Source organism: Talpa europaea (assembly GCF_964194135.1).
Source record: "Talpa europaea genome assembly, chromosome: 11".
Taxonomy (NCBI): domain Eukaryota; kingdom Metazoa; phylum Chordata; class Mammalia; order Eulipotyphla; family Talpidae; genus Talpa; species Talpa europaea.
In genome coordinates this window covers 100,528,147-100,547,390 of record NC_140078.1, presented here as the reverse complement: position 1 = coordinate 100,547,390, position 19,244 = coordinate 100,528,147, and the positions used below count along the sequence as shown (strand labels likewise).

Below are 19,244 nucleotides of genomic sequence, written 5' to 3'. Positions count from 1 at the left end.
ATCTCCCGAGCTGACTCTTGAAAGAGGTGCGCGTCCGCGCCCAGGGGAAGGGAAGAAGGCGGAGGCTCTTTCCGGGGTGCTTGTGGTGTGCAATCCCCCGTTAAACCCTTCGCATGGGCCATGGGTCAGCTCCACGACATGATCTGCTGGGAGCGGCTGTCCTGGCCTTCATGCCCCTGCGGCGCGGGAGCCAGAGATGTGCGGGGACTTGCCCAAGGTCGCCCACCTGACACGAGACCGGGTGAGCTTCCAGGTGCTAGGCAGGCCCAGAGAGGGACTGTGGAGTCAGGAGGACAGCGCCCCCGTGCCCACCAGGTGCCCCACATGCCTCTGCCCTGCAGGCAGAACTCAGGGGCTTGGGGTTCGCCTGGGAGGAAGGTGCTGGGGAGACTCCCGGTGCGGCTGGAGTTGGGCTCCGGAGGAGCTTCTGGGCCGGCTGGAGGACGCTCCAATGGGGCGGGGGCCGCCCGCAGGGCCGGGCGGGGCTGTGCTGCCATCTGGAGCCGGCGGCAGCCACAGTCGGGGCGCCAGCGGCGGGAGCGCACGCAGGGCTGGAGGGAGCGCGGTCGCCGGCCCCGGCCCCGCCGCCCCCAGCCCCCCGCGGCCGCGCCCCCCCCCCCCACCAGCCATGTCTCTCGGCGGAGCCCCTGAGCGCAGCGTCCCGGCCACCAAGATCGAAATCACCGTGTCCTGCCGGTGAGCGGGCGGGCGGGGAGGGTCCGGGCAGGGCTGGGCCGGCGGGGAGGGTCCGGGCGCGGGTCTCGGACGCAGACTCGGGGGAGTCGCTGGCCAGCCGGGGAGGGGGCGTCCCCTTGGACTGCCCCGCCCGCAAAGGAGGACTCAGGCTGCCGGCTCAGGGGATGGGCCACAGGGTGCTGCAGGCTCTGGACCCCGGGAGGACGAAGTCAGGGGGCCAACCCTCTCTCCTGAGCCCTTGGAGACGGGTGGGTGCGGCCGCGCCCCGCAGAGGCACGGTTTGGGGCCCGAAGTTCCTGGCGCTGTCCAGGGTGCTGACAACTCGGGATTCCCCCCCAGCCCCCGCACCCCGCCACCTCTGCCCCCCCAGCCCCGCCCCGCCCCCACCTAGGCTGGGCGCTGTAACAGGGCAGGGAGGTGCGATCTGCGCCCCGCGCCCCCCTCCCCGGTGCCCAGCTTAGGGCAGCCCCGGCGGTGGCTCCCGATGACCCACGCGGCCGTCTGTCTGTCCTCTCGCCAGGAACCTGCTGGACCTCGACACTTTCTCCAAGTCCGACCCCAGTAGGAGGCGCTAAGGCGGGAGGGGGAGCTCGGGGTCCCGGTGCGGCCGGGCAGGGAAGGGGCGCGCGGCCTGACGTCTCCCCGCCCGCAGTGGTCGTGCTGTTCGCGCAGAGCCGCGCCGGCCAGGACTGGCGGGAGGTGAGCAGGGGCGCGGGGGGGGGGGGCGGCCCGCAGGCCCCGGCTGACCCAACGCCGCCCCCCCGCGCCCCCAGTTCGGACGGACCGAAGTGATCGACAACACGCTGAACCCCGACTTCCTGCGCAAATTCGTCCTGGACTATTTCTTTGAGGAAAAGCAAAACCTGCGCTTCGATGTGTGAGCCCCGCCCCAGCCCCAGTGGGACCCCGCCCTTGGGGGGCCGCCTCGCCCCCAGCTGCGCCCCAGGTCCAGCTCGCCGGCAGGGGGAGCTCAGCGCGCCCCGCCCCCCGCGCCCCCGCGCGCCCCGCCTCTGGCGAGGCCCCCGGGACCCCGCCCCACCGCCCCGCCTGCGGCCTCGCTGCCCCCCTTCGACCAGCCCCAGAGGTCCGGGCTGAAGTCGGGTCCACGGGCCCCGCCCCTCCCGGGCTAACGGGGTGGGGAGCCCCCTCTCTGCAGCCGCCCCCCGCGCACCCCAGCCGCCGGGCCGCTCTCTGCCCAGGTACAACGTGGACTCCAGAACCAACGTCTCCAAGCCGGTGAGCGCCCCGCAGGGCTGCCGACCCCCGCGAGCTGGGGTGTCCAACGAGCCTCCTAGAGCCCCGACCCGACCCGACCCGACCCGGCCCGGCCCGCCCGCCTGCTCTGCGCCTCCCAACCCCGCCCGCCCTCCCCGCGCTGCCCCGCCCGCCTGACCCCGCTCTCCCTCTTCCTCCCTTGCCGCGGACCCCAGAAGGTGAGGCTGGCGGGGCGGATGGGGGGCGGGGGCGGGGAGGGGGGGCGCGGCACCCCCGGAGGGCGGCCCAGAGGGACGGCGCCCCCAGCGCGCCCGCGGGGCTCCCTAGCCCGGGGGCCCGCCCGGCCAGCACAGGGCCTGGCCCTGGGGGTCCGCCCGCGGCCTCGGCCTCGGCCCGACCGTCTCTGCGCAGGATTTCCTGGGACAAGCGTTCCTGGCCCTGGGAGAGGTGATCGGAGGGCAGGGCAGCCGCGTGGAGCGACCCCTCACGTGAGCTGAGCCCGAGGGGGGCGGGGGGGGGCACCTCCAAATTCTGTCTTCCAAGGATGCTGCTGCCCGATGGCAGCAGAGGGGTCCCCCCCCCCACAGCGCCCAGCCCCCTCGTAGGAAAGGCCCGTCTCCAGGGCTTTGCTCACGCCAGTCCCTCCCGCCCTCCCTCCCCTCTCGCGGGGCTGTTTCCAGTCAGGGTCAGCCTTCCAGGTCCGCTTCCAGGCTGAGCCTCAGGAGCCCCCCTGCCTCGGCCGGCCCTCTGGAACCCGAGTCACGTCCGTCCCCGAGGGTTTATGAGCACGTGTCCTACGCGGCCCCTGTGCTCAGCACCAGGGACCTGTCCAGCCCCTACATCCCCCTGGGCACCAGCTCTGTGAGCCACTGTTGAAGGGCTTGGGGTGGGGGCGAGCAGGACAGGTGCGCCTGCCCTCCGGGAGCCTATGTGCAGAGGTGGGGGGCACGAGGGGAACAGCGCAAAACAAATCCAGCAGGTAAACCACATAATTATGAGAAGACATGAGTGCTGCGGGGAAAGGGCAAAGCGGAGCAGAACAAATCAGGGCCTGGGAATCCCAGAGGGCCGGGGAGTGGTTTGGGGGCGGGGGATGGTAGGCAGGAGGTGGTCAAGTAGACCTGAGGGAGAGGGGGCTTTGGAGAAGCAGGTGAGGAAGCGAGCTGTGCAGGTCCGGAGGAGGGAGGGATGTTCTAGGCAGAGGAGAGGCAAGCGCAGAAGCCTGATGCCCTCAGAGGGCAGCAAGGAGGCCAGGCGGGAGCCAGGTGAGCCCAGGAGAGAACAAGCAAGGCCAGGCCGGAGCAGTGGCCATCGGGGAGGCCCCTCTGGACCTCAGCTCTCACTCTGAGAGGCGTCACCGCAGAGCTGGGAGCAGGGGTGGCGTGACTGCCTGTGCTTTCAAGGGACGGTGCTGGCTGCTGGGTTGAGAATAATGTAGGTGCGGGTGAAGACCGGAGCCGGGAGCCGCGCGGGAGGCTAGTGCGGCAGCCCAGAGTGGCGGCCGTGCAGCAGGGGAGAAGTTAGATTCTGAACTTATTTTGGAGGTGGGTCAACAGGTGGAATATGAGGGCGCAGGAGTGAGAAGAGTCGAGGACGACACCCGGATCCTCGGCCTGCACAGGTGGAAGGAGGGACTCCTGCCACATGGCTTAAAAAAAAAGTGAGGGAGGAGTAAGCTGGGGGCGTTAGAAACTGAAAAACGGACAGGAGAACGCGGGGGGCTTGTGGGATGGGCGCCCCGGTGCAGCAAGAGGGTGTAGAACGTCGCGCACAGGGTGGGGTGAGCGGGTGCGCGCTCCGTCCTTCACGGCCAGCAGGAAGGCGCAGTTGTGTGGGGGACGCACTGGAGCAGAGCAGGGGAGGGAGGGGGTTCTGGGACATTCTCCCCTGGGTGCTTCAGCTTGTCAGCGAGGTGGAAGGGTGACTGAGGAGGAGGGTGAGGGGGGAGGCCCTGCGGGTTTCAGGAGAGCGGAGGAAGGAACGTGCTGTCTAGCAGAGCTGGGGGGTCGAGGAGCTGGGAAGTCCAGTGTGGTGAAGGACCCCCTGGGGCTTGTAGTCAGGCATTTAAAATGAGACCAGTTAGGTCGCCTGTGTTGTCCTCTGGTCCTACTCTGCTGCGTAGCTGCGCAAGGCTTGAGGCAGAGAACTGGATTTTACTAGGCTGTGGCTCTGCAAAAAAAAAGAAGCATGCTGGAGTGAGAAAAGGGCCGGGGGGAAGAGCGGGATGAGCCAAGTGACGGCTCCAGTCATTGGCTCCAGTCAGACTGGGCACGCAGAGGAGGGGACGCCAGGAGGGGAAGAGCAGCGTGAGGGCCTTGGGGCCAGTGACACCTGCATGTGCAGGTGACACTCCCTGTTCTCATCGTACGTCACCTCAAGCGCAGAGTCCGAGATCGAAGGGGCCAAATAAATGGTGTCACATTCTCATTGTGAAGGTGGAGAAACCCCCAGAGCAGCTTGGAACCAGGACTTGACCCCAGGACTCTCCTGATCTAGTTTTCTCTCTACCACACCTTGGATCCCTTGGGGATCAGGGTTGTCAGGCCTCTACCAATAAGGACCCCGACTTCTTTTAGACCAAGGAGCATTGGGAATAGGTGCCCTGTTGCGCTCCCTTCAGACACATAAAGGTCACCTCTCTTGGCCAGGAAGGATAAGGCTGCCTGTGTCTTTTTTTTTTTTTTTTAATTTCACTCTTCACAGTCTTAGGCAAACACGGCACTTTAACCACGTGAAGTGACCTAACACTTTGACCAGCCCTCTTGCCCCTGTCTGGAGAGACAATGCCTCTCCCCCGTCAGGACCATGGCATTGCCCTTACTCGCCCAATGGCTTTGACATCTCACTTCCCCCTGGTCTCTCCCCAAGGTCAGAACCCAGAGAGTCCAGGAGGTCAGTTCATACTGGCACCACGCTTGACATGGTACACTCTAGAGCCTGCCTTGGGAAATGCACCATCTTCATAGCGATAAAACTTACCGATTGATTTTCCTCCAATTTCATCCACAAGGAAGCTAGAGTCCACCAAAATGGGAAACAACTCACCCAAGAGGTTGTCCTTCCCGTGACATACCTACCTGGACTCACTAGTCTCACGTCTTCATTCCAGACTAGAGACCCTTCCCAGTGCCAGTCAGGTCCTGCACTACCATGAGCCTCCCAGCACTGAGTGGGCCACATTCAAGGAACTCTGGGTAGCAAGTTGAATCCTCTGGCCCACCAACCCTAGATTAGCCACCCCAATCTTTGTTGCCTACTCTCCCCCCTTACAGAGAGGCTTTTTCTACTTCCAGGGGGGTTCCTGGCAAGAAGTGTGGGACCATACTGCTGACCGCAGAGGAGCTTAGCAATTGTCGGGTCAGTAAGAGCATGCACTAGGCCCTTCTCTCCCCAGATTCTCTTCAGTGGACTGTCTGAGGCTACTGGTAATTTGAGTGTCAATGGCCCAATTTCATCCTTAGGACATTGCCACCATGCAGCTGTGTGCAAACAAGCTGGACAAGAAGGACTTCTTTGGGAAATCAGACCCCTTCCTTGTATTCTACAGGAGCAATGAGGATGGCACGTGAGTCACTGCCCTCTCTGATGCTGCACCACCCACCCCCAACTGTGAGCACAGGCCCATCAGGACCCTTGGGCTGGGTCCGGGGCACCTTAGACTTCACCCGGGCCTGAGCCCAGAATTCATTCAAGGTAGCAAAGAAAAAGTGTTTAACAAATGGGAGAACCCCACAAATCTCACGAGCATCAGACCCTGTCTCTGGGTCCGGTCCTACCCCAAAGGCAGATGCCAATCCTCTTGCTCCTTTCCAGGTTCACCATCTGCCACAAGACAGAGGTTGTGAAAAATACACTGAACCCCGTGTGGCAGCCCTTCAGCATCCCCGTGCGGGCACTGTGCAATGGAGACTACGACAGGTCTGCTTCAGCTCAGCTAAGGGTACAAGGGCATGAGCACGGGGTTCCTGGGCCTAGAATGATGGCAGAAGTGCCACAGTAGTGTTGGAGGATCCTGCCCAATGGGACAAAGTTTGGGGCATGGATATGGGTAGGCAGGGAAGCAGGTGGATGGCCTCCTCAGTGGATAGGTGGATGTGTGGATGGATAGGTGGAGGGAAGGGCAGACAAAAAGATGAATTAATGACATATGCATGGATGATCAGATGGAGAGATAAACTGGTAATGGATGAGTGGGTATCTGGATGGGTATAAAAGGATTGGTTGGTGGGTAGCAGAGGAGATGGGTTAATGGACCGCAGATGAATGGACAAATGGGTTGATGGGCAGATTAGTGGATTGGACAAATGATTGATGATTTAATGGAATTAATAACTGGATGACTAGAAGGATGGGTATGTGACAGTTTGGCATATGGCTGGAAAGGCAAAGGGATGAATGGAGAAAACAAGGAGATAAATAGGTGGAGAGACGGGTGGATTGATGGGCAGATGAGTGGATGGTGGGGGTGGATTAATGGATGAAGTAGTTGGTGACTGAGGGTAAAGCAGAGGGAGAGGCCAACCATATGAATCCATAGACAGTATGAAGATAGACGGGAACGTGGAAGGGTGGGTGTGCACATAAATGGATGGTTATGTAGATGACCAAGTGACCAGATGGGCAAATGTCAGACGGTTGGGTGTTTGATGGGACAGATGAATAAACAGACAGATACATGCACGCATCAGTGAGTCAGTGAATATGGATGGATGCCTAGCTAGATAGGTGGATAAAGACAGGCATCAATAGGTAATTGGATTGGCCAATGTATGGGTAAATGTATAGTTAGATGAATAGATAAAAGCTTGGATGGACTGTCGCACAGTTGGGCATATAGAATGACTTAGGCATAAGTAGTTGAAAGGAATCAGCATATCTGAGGTTGTTTTTTTTTTTTTTTTAAAGATTTATTTATACAAGCACTGGGTACAGTCAGAAGTGCGGGAGGGTGAGAGAATTCACCAGAGCCAGAGCAGGGAGCAGAGCAGGCAGAAGGACCGAAGTACACTGCTGAGGGGAGCAGATGGCGGCAGGAGAGGTCTGCGCGCCATGTAGGACCCTCTCCCGGTGGCCGGGGATCGAACCGGCGCTGCAGAGGCTGCAGGTAGCTTCGCAGCCCAGCGCTCAACCGCTGCGCCATCGGGGAGGCCCCTATCTGAGTTTTTAAATCTCAGCTCAATCACTATTTAGTCAAATTAGTGATTTTTTTTATCTCAGTTTTCTTATCCAAAACTAAGGTAATAGTACTTACTTAATAGGGTGATTGTTAAGCGAGACAATCTGTGAATGTGCTGAGAACAATGCCAGGAACAAACTAAGACTCAATAAGTGATTAAAAAAAAAAAACCTACAGCAGACAGTAATAACATTGCAGTAGCTGTCGTAACAGCGCGCGGCGGTAGATGGTTGGGTTCTTACACAGACTGATGAATGAATCCATAGGATGGATGGCTGGACACAGGGTAAGGGGTTGATGAAAGGACAGCTGGACGGATGGAAGGATGATCTGTGTGTGGTTAGTGAGTTGGGGGGGGTCTCCAGCATCTATCATGGATACCCCGTCTCTGTTTATCTTCTGCATTTCAGAACAGTGAAGATCGATGTGTACGACTGGGACCGGGATGGAAGGTACTGCCTTCTCCTGCACTCACCCAGACATCTCCCTGGAGTATTTACTAGGAACCCCAAAGCGACCTTGGGAGGCAGCAAGGGTGAGGGGAGAGCCAGGACTCTGGGTGTGACTGATCCCCTCGGTTGTCCCTCTGGGACACTGTCTCTTCCATTTTCTTCCCCTCACCGTGGCCCCTCTTCTGGCCCAAATCCCCATGCCCGGTGGCCCAGGAAGCGGCAGGGGATAGTGGGAATAAAAGGCTGGTTTTAGGGCCGGCTCCCAGCCGGCAGCAGCTGTGCTCACTCACCCCTGGCCTCGCCGCAGCCATGATTTCATCGGCGAGTTCACCACCAGCTACCGGGAGCTGAGCAAAGCCCAGAACCAGTTCACAGTGTATGAGGTGAGATGCGGACGCTGCCCGGCTTGCCCAGCCCTTCACCAACCCTGCTCGGTCTCTCACGCCTGCCCTGTTTCCCACCGCTGCTGCTTCTCTTCCCCGCTTAGGTTCTTAACCCTCGGAAGAAATGTAAGAAGAAGAAATATGTCAACTCGGGAACTGTGAGTGCCCCTTGGAGCCGCGGCCCTCCCTGGAGCCTTCCGCTGCAGGCCCCACGGACATAGCACGGCTCGTGCTGGGGGGAGGGAAGGCTGTGGGCATAGAGGACCTGGATGTGGTCATGTTAGGCACAAGGTGGTACCGTTTTAAGTTTTTCTTTTTTAAAAACTTTACTCTTTTGCAGAATTTTTTGCAAAAAAACCTAAGTTATATTTTCCAATGTTATGGAATGTTGGAGATCCAAATACATCTTTGACAGTTTTCCTTTTTGTCCTTTCAGAAACTGGACAGGGTGGGGCAGGGGGTGAAATCCTTTTCCCCCCTGTCATGTGCCTCTCTCCAGAGGTCCCTTTTTCCTTTCTTCATCCTGCCACCCACTGCCCTTCCCAAAGCGGCAGGGCTGCCTCTTGTGCCCCGCAGGTGACGCTGCTCTCCTTCTCTGTGGACTCTGAATTCACTTTTGTTGATTACATCAAAGGAGGGTGAGTCACAGACCAAGCGCTGGGCTGAAATCCCAGCAATGAGCTCCTCCCAGTCCTGAGCCCGGATTTTCTTACTTATAAATGGTCGGGAGCCAATGATAACAGGAAGATGAACTTGAGAATACATGTCAAGCTGTAGAGTGCTCAGTTATCCATAGTGCTGTCCGCCTCAGTTCTCTTCACGGGGCTGCCTTTCATTCCTAGTGTCCAGCCCCCCCATAGGGAGATGTCAGAGCAGTGGTCTTCAAAAGTGTCCCCAGCAACCCGAATGAGACCTGAACAAAAGTTATGGTCAGGCAAGAGGGAGAGGCCGAGAGAGAGAAAAGCCAAGTGGACTGTAGGGGCCCTCGCCTTGGCCCAGGGAAGGCGGGCAGACCTGGAAATGGCACTTTGCTTCTCTGCACCTCACTTTTCTCTAATGGAAGAAAGTGTCATTACTACTTCAAGGTTAAATCAATTTACATATACTCGACACACAGTAGACATTTAATTCTGCTACCCAAAGTGCATTTCATGGATCAGAATTAGCTGCATATCTTGGGAGTTTGTTCGAAATATAGAATCTCAGGCACCAACCAGACCATCCAGATCAGAATCTGCATTTTAACACCATCCTCAGGAGGTTCAAGTGCACATTTTTGTTTTGAGAAATCCTGTTCTAATATTAGACCCTCACGTTCCAATCCATCTCCTTCCATAACAGGACACAGCTGAACTTCACAGTAGCCATTGACTTCACAGCTTCAAACGGTGAGGCCTGGGTGGGGGGATGGGGCGTGGCGGGGGGGGGGGGGTGGATCTCTCAGGCAGTCATTAGGAATGGGCCTGGACTCCCGCCTGGGGAGAAGAGCTCTCTGACCAGGAAGCCTAGGCTTAAGGCAAAGCCCAGCCGAGCTGGTGCTGGTGCAGAGTCATGAGGGGAGGTGATTTGGCGTAAGGATAGGCAGGGGGTACTGAAAAATTGGTGAGTAAATAGATCAAAAAAGCTTGACTGGACAGCTCAAGAAATGGCCAAATAAATGAGTGGGTGGGAGAGGAGAGGAGTGAGGAGAAAGGGACGGATGAATGATGGTGGAAGGTGGGTGAGTGGAGAGAGGCACAGAGTGAGTAGATGGGCTGGTGAGCGAGTACAACAGGCTGGTCAAGCAAATGCATGGATTAGTATGTGGGCTGACAAGTGGACAGATGTTTTAAGTTGGGGAAATAATGGGTAAGTAGAAAGGGGAATGGGCGAGGGGCAGGTGGAAGGATCCATATCATGCCAGATAGTGAGTGAATGGAATAGATAAGGCTGGATGGGTGTGGGTGGGTGGGTGGGTGGGTGGGTGGATGGATGGATGGATGGGTGGGTGGATGGATGGGTGGGTGGGTGAATGGATGGATGGGTGGGTGGGTGGATGGATGGGTGGGTGGGTGAATGGATGGATGGGTGGGTGGGTGGATGGATGGGTGGGTGGGTGGGTGAATGGATGGATGGGTGGGTGGGTGGATGGATGGGTGGGTGGGTGGGTGGATGGATGGATGGATGGGTGGATGGGTGGGTAGGTAGATGGATGGATAGATGGATAAGAGAACAATGAAGCAGATGGATAGAGGTGACTATATATATGTTTATTTGTGTAAGGCCAGTAGATAGGTGAATGTGTATGTATGTAAGTGGATAGATGTAGGGGTTGGTGTCGTGATAGATATAGGGGTTGATGGTTGGATACATGGATAAATGAGCAGGTGTGTGACTGGGTATAACACAGAGGGAGAACATGGTAAGCCGTGGATGAATGGATAGCTGGTTGGATGCATACAAAGAAAGCAGGTGAAGAGATGGGTAACTAAGGCAGGGCCCCCTGTGTATCTACAGGGAACCCCCTGCAACCCACCTCCCTGCACTACATGAGTCCCTACCAGCTCAGCGCCTATGCCATGGCCCTCAAGGCAGTGGGAGAGATCATCCAGGACTATGACAGTGACAAGCTCTTCCCAGCCTACGGCTTTGGGGCCAAGCTGCCCCCAGAGGGACGGATCTCCCACCAGTTCCCCCTGGTATGGTATGGTATGGACCAGAACGTAGACTCCGTGCCCTGGCACCTGGCCCTCCTTTGTTGATTAATTTCTTCTATTAACATTTCTTCTAAGGACCTGCAGAGGAACAAGAAGCTAAGAGAGGAGGGCAGAGCAGGAAGGGGAGCAGAGTGGAGACGGGAGGAGAGCATGAAAGGGGGATGGGAAAAGACAGGAGTGAGCTGGGGTCAGAGCACCCCTGGGTACACCCCGCCTGGGCTCCGTCCAGCAGGGCCTCTTCTCTGACAGAACAACAACGACGAGGACCCCAACTGTGCGGGCATTGAGGGCGTGCTGGAGAGCTACTTCCAGAGCCTGCGCACAGTGCAGCTCTATGGGCCCACATACTTTGCTCCTGTCATCAACCAGGTGGCCAGGTAAGGGAACTGGGTGGGGGGTGGAGGGAATGAGGGGGCCCACACAGGGGACTAACTTCCCAAGAAGAGTCTAAACCATTCTTGGGTGAACTTGAGCATTGGGGGCAGGATGGAAGTTTCAGTGTTGATCAAGCTTTGATAAAAAGAGGTTGATAAAGTAGAGTAGAAATTCTGTCAACAAACTACTCCAACCCTATTCCCTGGAACAATAACCCAGGTCTCAAGTTGGGAGCAAACACAGAAAGGTGTATAGCATAGAGGTGAAGGCGCAAGGTTTGGCATCAGACCTGGGAGTGATCCTGACTCCACTTCTCACTAACATGGGACCTTAAGTAAGTGAGCCTCTTTGTTTTCCCCTGTAAATGGATGGAGTAATAGATAAGAACAGCACCTCCTTTGTAGGGTTTTGAGAGGTTCAGATGAGATAACAGTGAATTGTTATCACAGTGTATGGCCTACAGAAAGTGCTTAATAAATGGAAGGTTAAAAAAAATAAGAGTAGCTTCTAAAAATGGAAAAGTAACTTCCAACATTTTCAGAATAAAAATACATAAAGCAAAAAAAACCCAGATCACATATCAATTTTTTTAAGGATTTATTTATGCATACAAGCACTGGGGTACAGGCCAGAGGTGTGGGGGGAGAGAGGAGTCTCCAGAGACAGAGTGGGGAGCAGAGCAGGCAGATCTACTGAAATACACTGCTGAGGGGAGCAGTGGGGAGACAGGAGAGGTCTACTGCACCTTATGGGTTGCTCCCTGGCCGGGGATCGAACTTGTGCTGCAGAGGCTGCGGATAGCTTCATAGGTTGTGTCTTAACCCCTTGCACCACCAGGGAGGCCCCCCCCACATATCAAATATTTTAATACAAAGTAAGTAAAGTGACAGAACTAAACCAAAATATATCAGTAAATATAAAGGAAAAAGATTCTTTGAATAAAAAAATAACCTTACTATATGCTGAATAGAAGAGACTCAACTAAAACAAAATACCTCAAAAAGCTTGGGCAACTACACTGATTCATTCATTAATTTGTTTAATGAACATTCGGTAAAGGGCCAGTGTGGTATGAATATGGGCGGTGGAGCCACCTCTCACCAGCTCTGTGATTTTTGGGTAAGGATCTTAACTTCTCTGCATCTGTTTCCCCAGGGGATGGGGTTACCCATATCAGAGGGTTGTCGTGAGGACTAACTGAATATGTGAGCACTTCGAGCAGTGCCTGCCACACCGTGAATGCCAGAGGTGTGAGCTGTCACGGTTAATATTATCATGATTATTATTCAAAGGGCACCCACCATGTGCTCAGTTCCCTGCTGGAGCGCTGGAGCCTCACAGATGAATCTGATCTAGTCTCTGCCCTTGGGAGTTCCTGCCTTGGTGCAGAAGACAGAAGCATAAATAAATTATTACCTTCTATAGGCTAGAGCTTCCCAGACTTTCCCAGCAAGTTGCCTGTCAGTAAAGGCAAGTGACTGCTTCCCCTGGGGAATTTGGGGGCACAGTTGAAAGCAGCCAGGCTGACGATGTCTTTGAAATCCACATATTTTATCTTAAACAACTCATGCATATTTTACATTCTTTTCACATGTATATTTGCTTTAATTTGGGTGGGGGAAGACAAGGTGTCTTAAGAGTACTTAGAGTTATCTAACTTTATCTACCAAATCGCATAGTAGAATGGATGCTGCAGGTATCCTGTAGCCTTGGGTTGCCCTGGGCATACACTGGTACCCCTGAGGTGTAAAAACCCATCTGGAAGGGCAGACAGCCTATCTTGGTGGGTGATATCCTGGAAGGTGGAGGGTGTAGCTAGCCCAAGAGACTGAAGGCAGCCTACCAGTAGAAGGGACCTCTTGGCTGGGTCTAGAGGGCGAGCTGGACTTTGTCAGAGAAGGAGGTGCAAAGTAGGCCTGGCAGAAGGAGCTGCAGGTGATAAACACAGAGCATGGAGGGGCACATTCAAAAAGCAGGTCAGATATGCAGAGTCAAGGGATCAGTGCTCAGGCTTTAGGCTCGGTTAGTCAAGCATGGAAATGGACCCCAAACTTTACCATCCTTTGGGGATGCTCCGCACATCAGTTTTGTCATTTTACACATAGGAATAAAAATGGGCCGGCCTCATAGTATGGTGGCCAGGATTCAGTTAGACCGTGTATGTCAGCTCTGAATTTGGTGATCACAGATGACTCTTCATTGTTTCCCACCCAGCAGCCCAGCGGGGCACACGAAGGCCCCTCCAGCCGGTCACGCATCTCCTCAACCAACTTTCAGGTTTAAATGGCTTTGGAAACGCAAGGGATCTGTGGGGAGCCAAAGACCTCACTCCAATTCCCCCAAACCCTTCCTATGTGCCTCTCAGAACAGTCTCCCTTGGTTTGTACATGCGATTCCCCCGTGCCCTCTCTGGAACATTTTCCCCTTTCTACCCCCATTCACACCACCACCACTACCTTCTCTCCTAGCGAACCCTGGGTTACTTGTTTACATCTTAAGTTACATGCCACATCCTCAGTGCATCTTAATGGTAGAAGCATCCATCACCCCCAGGACAATATGTTATTCTCTGCATCATGCTCAGCACCAAGCATGGTGCCTGCTACACAGCAGGTATTCAATGACTATTTGTAAAATGAGTGACAGGAGAAAGTACCAGGCTAGATCACGTGGAGGCTGCAGCCAGAATTCACAAAGGAAGCAGAGGCTGCTAAAGAGAATCATGGGGCCTCCCTGGTAGTGCAGGGGTTAAAGACAGCACTATCAAGCTATCGCCAGCCACTGCAGCACAAGTTCGAATCCCGGCCAGGGAGCTACCCACATGGTGCAGCAGACCCCTCCTGCCCCGCCCGCTGCTCCCCTCAGCAGTGTCTTCAGTCAGTCTGCCTGTTCTGCTCCCCACTCTGTCACTGTTGAGTCTTCTCACCCCCCACACCTCTGGCCTGTGCCCCAGTTCTTGTATGCATGAATGAATAAATCTTAAAAAAAAAAAAAGTAAAATCGGGCCTCCCCAGTGGCGCAGTGGTTGAGCGCTGGGTTGCGGGGCTGCCCGCGGCCTCTGTGGCGCCGGTTCGATCCCTGGCTGCTCCCCGGCCACTGGAGGAGGGTCCCACATGGCGCGCAGACCTCTCCTGCCGCCCGCTGCTCCCCTCAGCAGTGTACTTCAGTCCTGACTGTTCTGTTCCCCGCTCTGGCTCTGGTGAATTCTCTCACCCTCCCACACTTCTGACTGTACCCAGTGAATGTATAAACAAAACAAACAAATAAATAAAACATGCCTCTATTAAAAAAAAAAAAAGTAAAGAGAATCCTGACCCTGGGCAAATTCAACCAAAGCCAGTTAAATTCACTCTGTTTAGCCAGTTAAATTCACCATGTCTTCTGCTGATTTTTGGGTATTAGTTTAAATACTGCCACACGGTCCAGGAGAATCTTCTGCCATGATGGAACTTTTTATGTGGTGCCCAATACAGTAGGCACCCGCCACACACCAATATTGAGCAAGTGATAGGCAGCTGGAGTGATGGAGGAACTGAATGTTTCATTCCAACTAAGTTAAATTGAATAGCCACACGTGGCTCGGGGATATCTTCCCGGATAGTGCACCCCCATCCTGTCCAGCCCCCACAGGGCCTAACTCTGGAAGTCAAGAGCCCAGGGTCTGCTGCCTTTGTCCTTTCTCCAGGTCTCATTTTTCTTACATATAAGACGACGAGACTTTTGAATTCATTTTCAGATGAAAAAATCTTGGATTCAAAGACTGATGGTGAGAGAAGGAAAAGGAGCTGTGCGCTCAGCTGTGAGATGGGCTGAGCACCCCAGGGTCCAGGCCAAGAGGTGTGGTCAGCGGAGGAGAGACGGGAGAGAGGATAAATTGGCGAGAGAGGAAAGAAAGGAGATTCTTTGCTTTCTGTGAAACACCAAAATCTTTCCAGGGTCCCACGGAGGCCTCTGGTCTGCTCCTCGCCCCATCTCAGTCACAGGGTCCCCAGATCTACTAAAATACACCGTGGAGGGCAGCAGCACGTGGGCCCGCTCCCTGGCCAGGGAGCAAACTCATGCGGCCGAGGCTGGCGCTGGCTTCATAGCGCTGAGACTCAGCTCCTGCCCCACCAGGGAGGCCCCAACAGGGTCTTTTTTCAGCTGCTCCTCCCTCCTGCTTGTATGTGGCCCCTGCACTTCGCCGGGCTTCAACACTGTTTCCTTAGCGAAGCCCCTGAAGACACCCTGCGCCTTGTCAGGCTCCCCACTGTTATAACCATGTTCCTTTCCATCCTGGCGCTCGCTGCCAGTGTAATGGTATATCTGTTTCTGTGTTTCTTGGCTCAAGGTCTGCCTCCCTGAGTGGCCTGGGATGGTTTGGGTTGTTTTGTTTTGTTTTTTCCTCATCATGTACCTTCAGTGCCTAACACAGCACCTACCGTAATTAGTGCTCCCTAGCTGTTACCTGAGGGATGACAGGCAGGATCTGGCCGTCAGCGGCGGGGAGGGATCATGGGCTTTAGCAGCCTTCTCCTTGCCTGCGTTGACATGGGAGCCAGAGGTGTGTTAGAGTGGGGTGTTCACTCGACCTCTCTGAGTTTTTGGTTCTGATCGTGGCCTCTCTCTCAGGGCGGCAGCCAAGATCTCGGACGGTTCCCAGTACTACGTGCTGCTCATCATCACAGACGGGGTCATCTCTGACATGACACAGACCAAGGAGGCCATTGTCAGTGTGAGTCTAGGAGGCAGGGAGGGGTCACTGACCACAGCTGGGAATGGGGTTGAGATTTTAGTCTATTTGCAAGTGAACAAATTAGCTCGCCACTTTCATGGATGCTGGCAGGAGACACCAGACGCCTAGAGCAGAGACAAAGGACTTTGTTATTCCCAGAAACAGGAGTAGCTGGAGTAACAGCATCTGCTCTAATTGTCTAAGCCCCAATTCCCACGGGTTATCTGAAGAGGGTCAGACGATACCTGCCTCTGCGGCAGGCTGCATTATGGGAGAGAAAGCCTGTGCTTGGGGAATCCAAATCTCTCATTTTTTTGTTTTATTTTTTCCCCACCCTTCCCCTCACCCCCTCTTCCCCAAATCTTTTATAATGGGCAACAAGTGTGCCTGCCCTTGGTGTGTTCCCCATGTCACACGAGTGAAATGGAAGGGGATTATACCGCACAGTAAACAAAACTGCCCTTTGCTTTCGAGGAGGAAGCTCTATCTTTCAATACTGATCCATGTATTCATTACTATTGCCTTGGAAAGACCGTCTGAGACAAAGGAAGCCAGTGCCTCTGCACGCACGATGCGAAGAACTGTCACGCACACACACAGCTCTCCCCCGCAGCTGTCTGTCTTGCTATGGCTGTTGGCCCAACCATTCGCCCTGTTTCCTCACAGGCCTCCTCGCTGCCTATGTCCATCATCATTGTCGGTGTGGGACCAGCCATGTTTGAGGGTGAGTAGCATGATGGGTGTCCATGGGTGGGGCCGAGAACAGGGGAACATAGGGGAGTAGTGGGAACCCAGGTTTGCCTCACAGACGAGACTGGGCGGATGCCCGTGTGAAACTTTTGCCAAGCCACAGACCTCGCTTCATCAGAACAGCGTCTATTGATATTAATACTCCCCCCCTGGGGCTCCGGGGAGGGGAGGGTGTGGAGGGCATAACAGCAGCTCCAAAGCCTTGATGCAACCAATGGGCATTCTCATGAGGACCCCGAGGGGGCACTGGGAGGGAAAGGGGCGCCCTGGGCTGGTGAGGGAGCTGTCACTCAGCTCAGGTGTCTCTTCTGCAGCCATGGAGGAATTGGATGGCGACGACGTACGCGTGTCCTCTAGGGGGCGCTATGCAGAGCGGGACATCGTTCAGGTAGACCCGACCTGGGGGAGGAAGCCAGAGCGCAGGGGCATGTGCGGGGAGAGGCTAGATCCGGAGCCACTCAGTCTTAACTGTCTTCTCAGTCACTGACCTTCCTTCCCCTCGCTCTTGCAACCTTCTTCCACGCATTGAACTAATTCTTTCTGAAATACAGGCAGGTTGCTGAAGCCATGGAGGATCCATAGTGTAGGAGATGCTCCAGGCCCCGGCCCTCCAGTGGAGGCAGCCAAGGATAATCACACAGCTAGACACCTCATTATAGGGTGCTGAGTGGTCCAGAGGAGTAGCAATCGACTGTCAGACTCTACCACAGGGCCCTGCCTTAGCCCCGCAGTTAGGGAAGGAAACGAGGAAATGGAATGTGAGCTGGCACCGAATGGAGGGTATGAGGCAGAGGCTGGAAGAACCAGCCCAATCAAGAGGCCGGGGTGGCAGGATCACAGTGCGAGGACAGGGAAAGGGAGCAGAGGCCTTGCCAGTCGTGATGAAAATCTGGGGCCTTTCTAAAAGATTTGAAAGTAGCCAGCTCAAAAGATTTTTAAGAAGAAAATATTAAGGAGTTGATGACTGGATGAAATGACCATGTGAGTGTGGGGGTTTCAAGTTTTTTAGCCTGAGCAGCTGAGTGACTGAAGGCCCATTTATTGGATTGGGCCAACTGAATAGAGATGCGTCACGCGCAACTAAATATGTGGGACCCTGGACCGTTAAAAAGAGGCCAGAGGTGAATATACGAATCATCAGGGAACCGTTTTTCAAATCATGAAAGTATCTGAAACCACAGAGGAAAGAGCGGGAAGGGGCCATGTTTAGAGATCAGTAGATCTAGAGGACGGTGGCTGGGGGAGAGCAAGAGGGTGACGTGTCCATAGTGGGGTGTATCCCAGAAGATTATGGGCAAATGTAATGGAAAGATAAAGAGAAATCAAGCAAGATAAGGACTGACAATTATTGCCCACGGGACTAATTGGCAACATGGGACGGCTGACTGCATCAGGAGCAGTTCCAGGAGGCTGTGTGAAGCCAGGCTGGAGTCGGTTGAGGATGAATAGAAGGTGGGGAAAAAAGTAACTGGGGAGAAAGTAAATTAGAAAACCGTGCAGGAGACGGGGAGAGAGAGTGTGCCATTTGGAAAGCTATGTTAGGAGCCAAAGAGGAAGTCTCCCTGCTGGCTCCTCCCCCAGGCCCCTCTCCTGGCTACTCCCCGCACCTGATTTTCTGTACTGTCTTAGTTTGTCCCATTCCGAGACTATGTCGACCGGTCGGGGAACCAGGTGCTGAGCATGGCCCGACTGGCCAAGGATGTGCTGGCCGAGATCCCGGAGCAACTTCTGTCCTATATGCGTACCAGGGACATCCAGCCTCGGCCCCCGCCCCCTGCCAGCCCCAGCCCAACCCCAGCTCCAGAGCAACTCTGAGGATCTCACCTACCCTATGCCTAGCAGTCTGCCCACCTGTCTACCCACTGCTTCTGCTGAAGGCCAGAGGCACCTGGAGCCTTGGACCTCACTGGGAGGCCAGATTGGAGGGTCGGTGCCGGCTAGTCAAGCACTCCACCCCCTTGTCCACAGAAGGGCCTGCCACTGTCACCACCTTGCTGCCGTCACACAATAATAAAGCTGACCTTTACTCCACTCTGTCTCGTGGAATTTGGGGAGGGAGACTGGGGCGCCCAGGGTCTGTGGCCACACCAAGAGAAAGGGGGAGTAAGGATGGTTTCAACTCGGTTCATCCCCACCCCAACACATTCATCCCGTCATTTCCTCAGTCTTCAAACACCTTAAATGATAAAGAAATGACAGGTGAAACTGTGTATTTTTTTCCCCTAAGGACAGATGTCCGTAACTTTCGCCAGATGTTCAAAGGGATCCTGACTTCACAGGTGTCAGCTCTAAGATGACTGTGTATCTCTGTTCTGGTCCATTGACTGAGTTTTTAAATGAGGATAATAGAATAGAAGGGCACATTTTTTTGCCTTGGGTATTAGCTACGTATCAGGCACTAGGCAGGTGATTCACAAGCATCATCTGATTAAATCCGCAACAATCCCGAGGTCAACACTGGACTTTATCCCCCTTTTACACACGAGGAAACTGAGGCTCAGAGCGGTGGGATCATTTATTCCAGAGAATGCATTTGTTGGACTCCAGCTCCCACGATCTCAATCAGCAGGTAACTTGCAGGTGTGCTGACCTGGTCTCGCGTCTGGAAGCAGGTGACTCAGTGGGCGGGACCTGAGGGCTGCACGAAAACAGAAGCAGAAGCTCCTAAACGTCGTGGGCTTTGCCCCCCAGCCCTGGTGGAGTGGGAGGGGCCGGGGAGCAAGCGCGACTAGCGAGTGACAGTCGCTCTCGGGGCTCCCACGGGCGGACGCGCTCCCGGGCTCCCTT

General features: G+C 55.2%; 1 protein-coding gene across 1 annotated transcript; it reads left to right on the top strand.

Annotated features, from left to right (window-relative positions):
* Positions 1-613: 613 nt before the first annotated feature.
* CPNE9 (copine family member 9) lies at positions 614-18,272 on the top strand (the record flags this gene model as incomplete). Its single annotated transcript, XM_084247843.1, has 20 exons — positions 614-696; positions 1,217-1,257; positions 1,349-1,395; positions 1,470-1,573; positions 1,896-1,932; positions 2,323-2,399; positions 5,205-5,268; positions 5,373-5,476; positions 5,725-5,829; positions 7,498-7,539; positions 7,847-7,922; positions 8,027-8,080; positions 8,499-8,560; positions 9,264-9,310; positions 10,419-10,600; positions 10,868-10,995; positions 15,605-15,707; positions 16,374-16,431; positions 16,772-16,845; positions 18,087-18,272. Exons 1-20 carry the CDS (start codon positions 629-631, stop codon positions 18,270-18,272), a joined length of 1,659 nt encoding a protein of 552 aa, XP_084103969.1. The 5' UTR covers positions 614-628.
* Between the last annotated feature and the right edge of the window lie 972 nt (positions 18,273-19,244).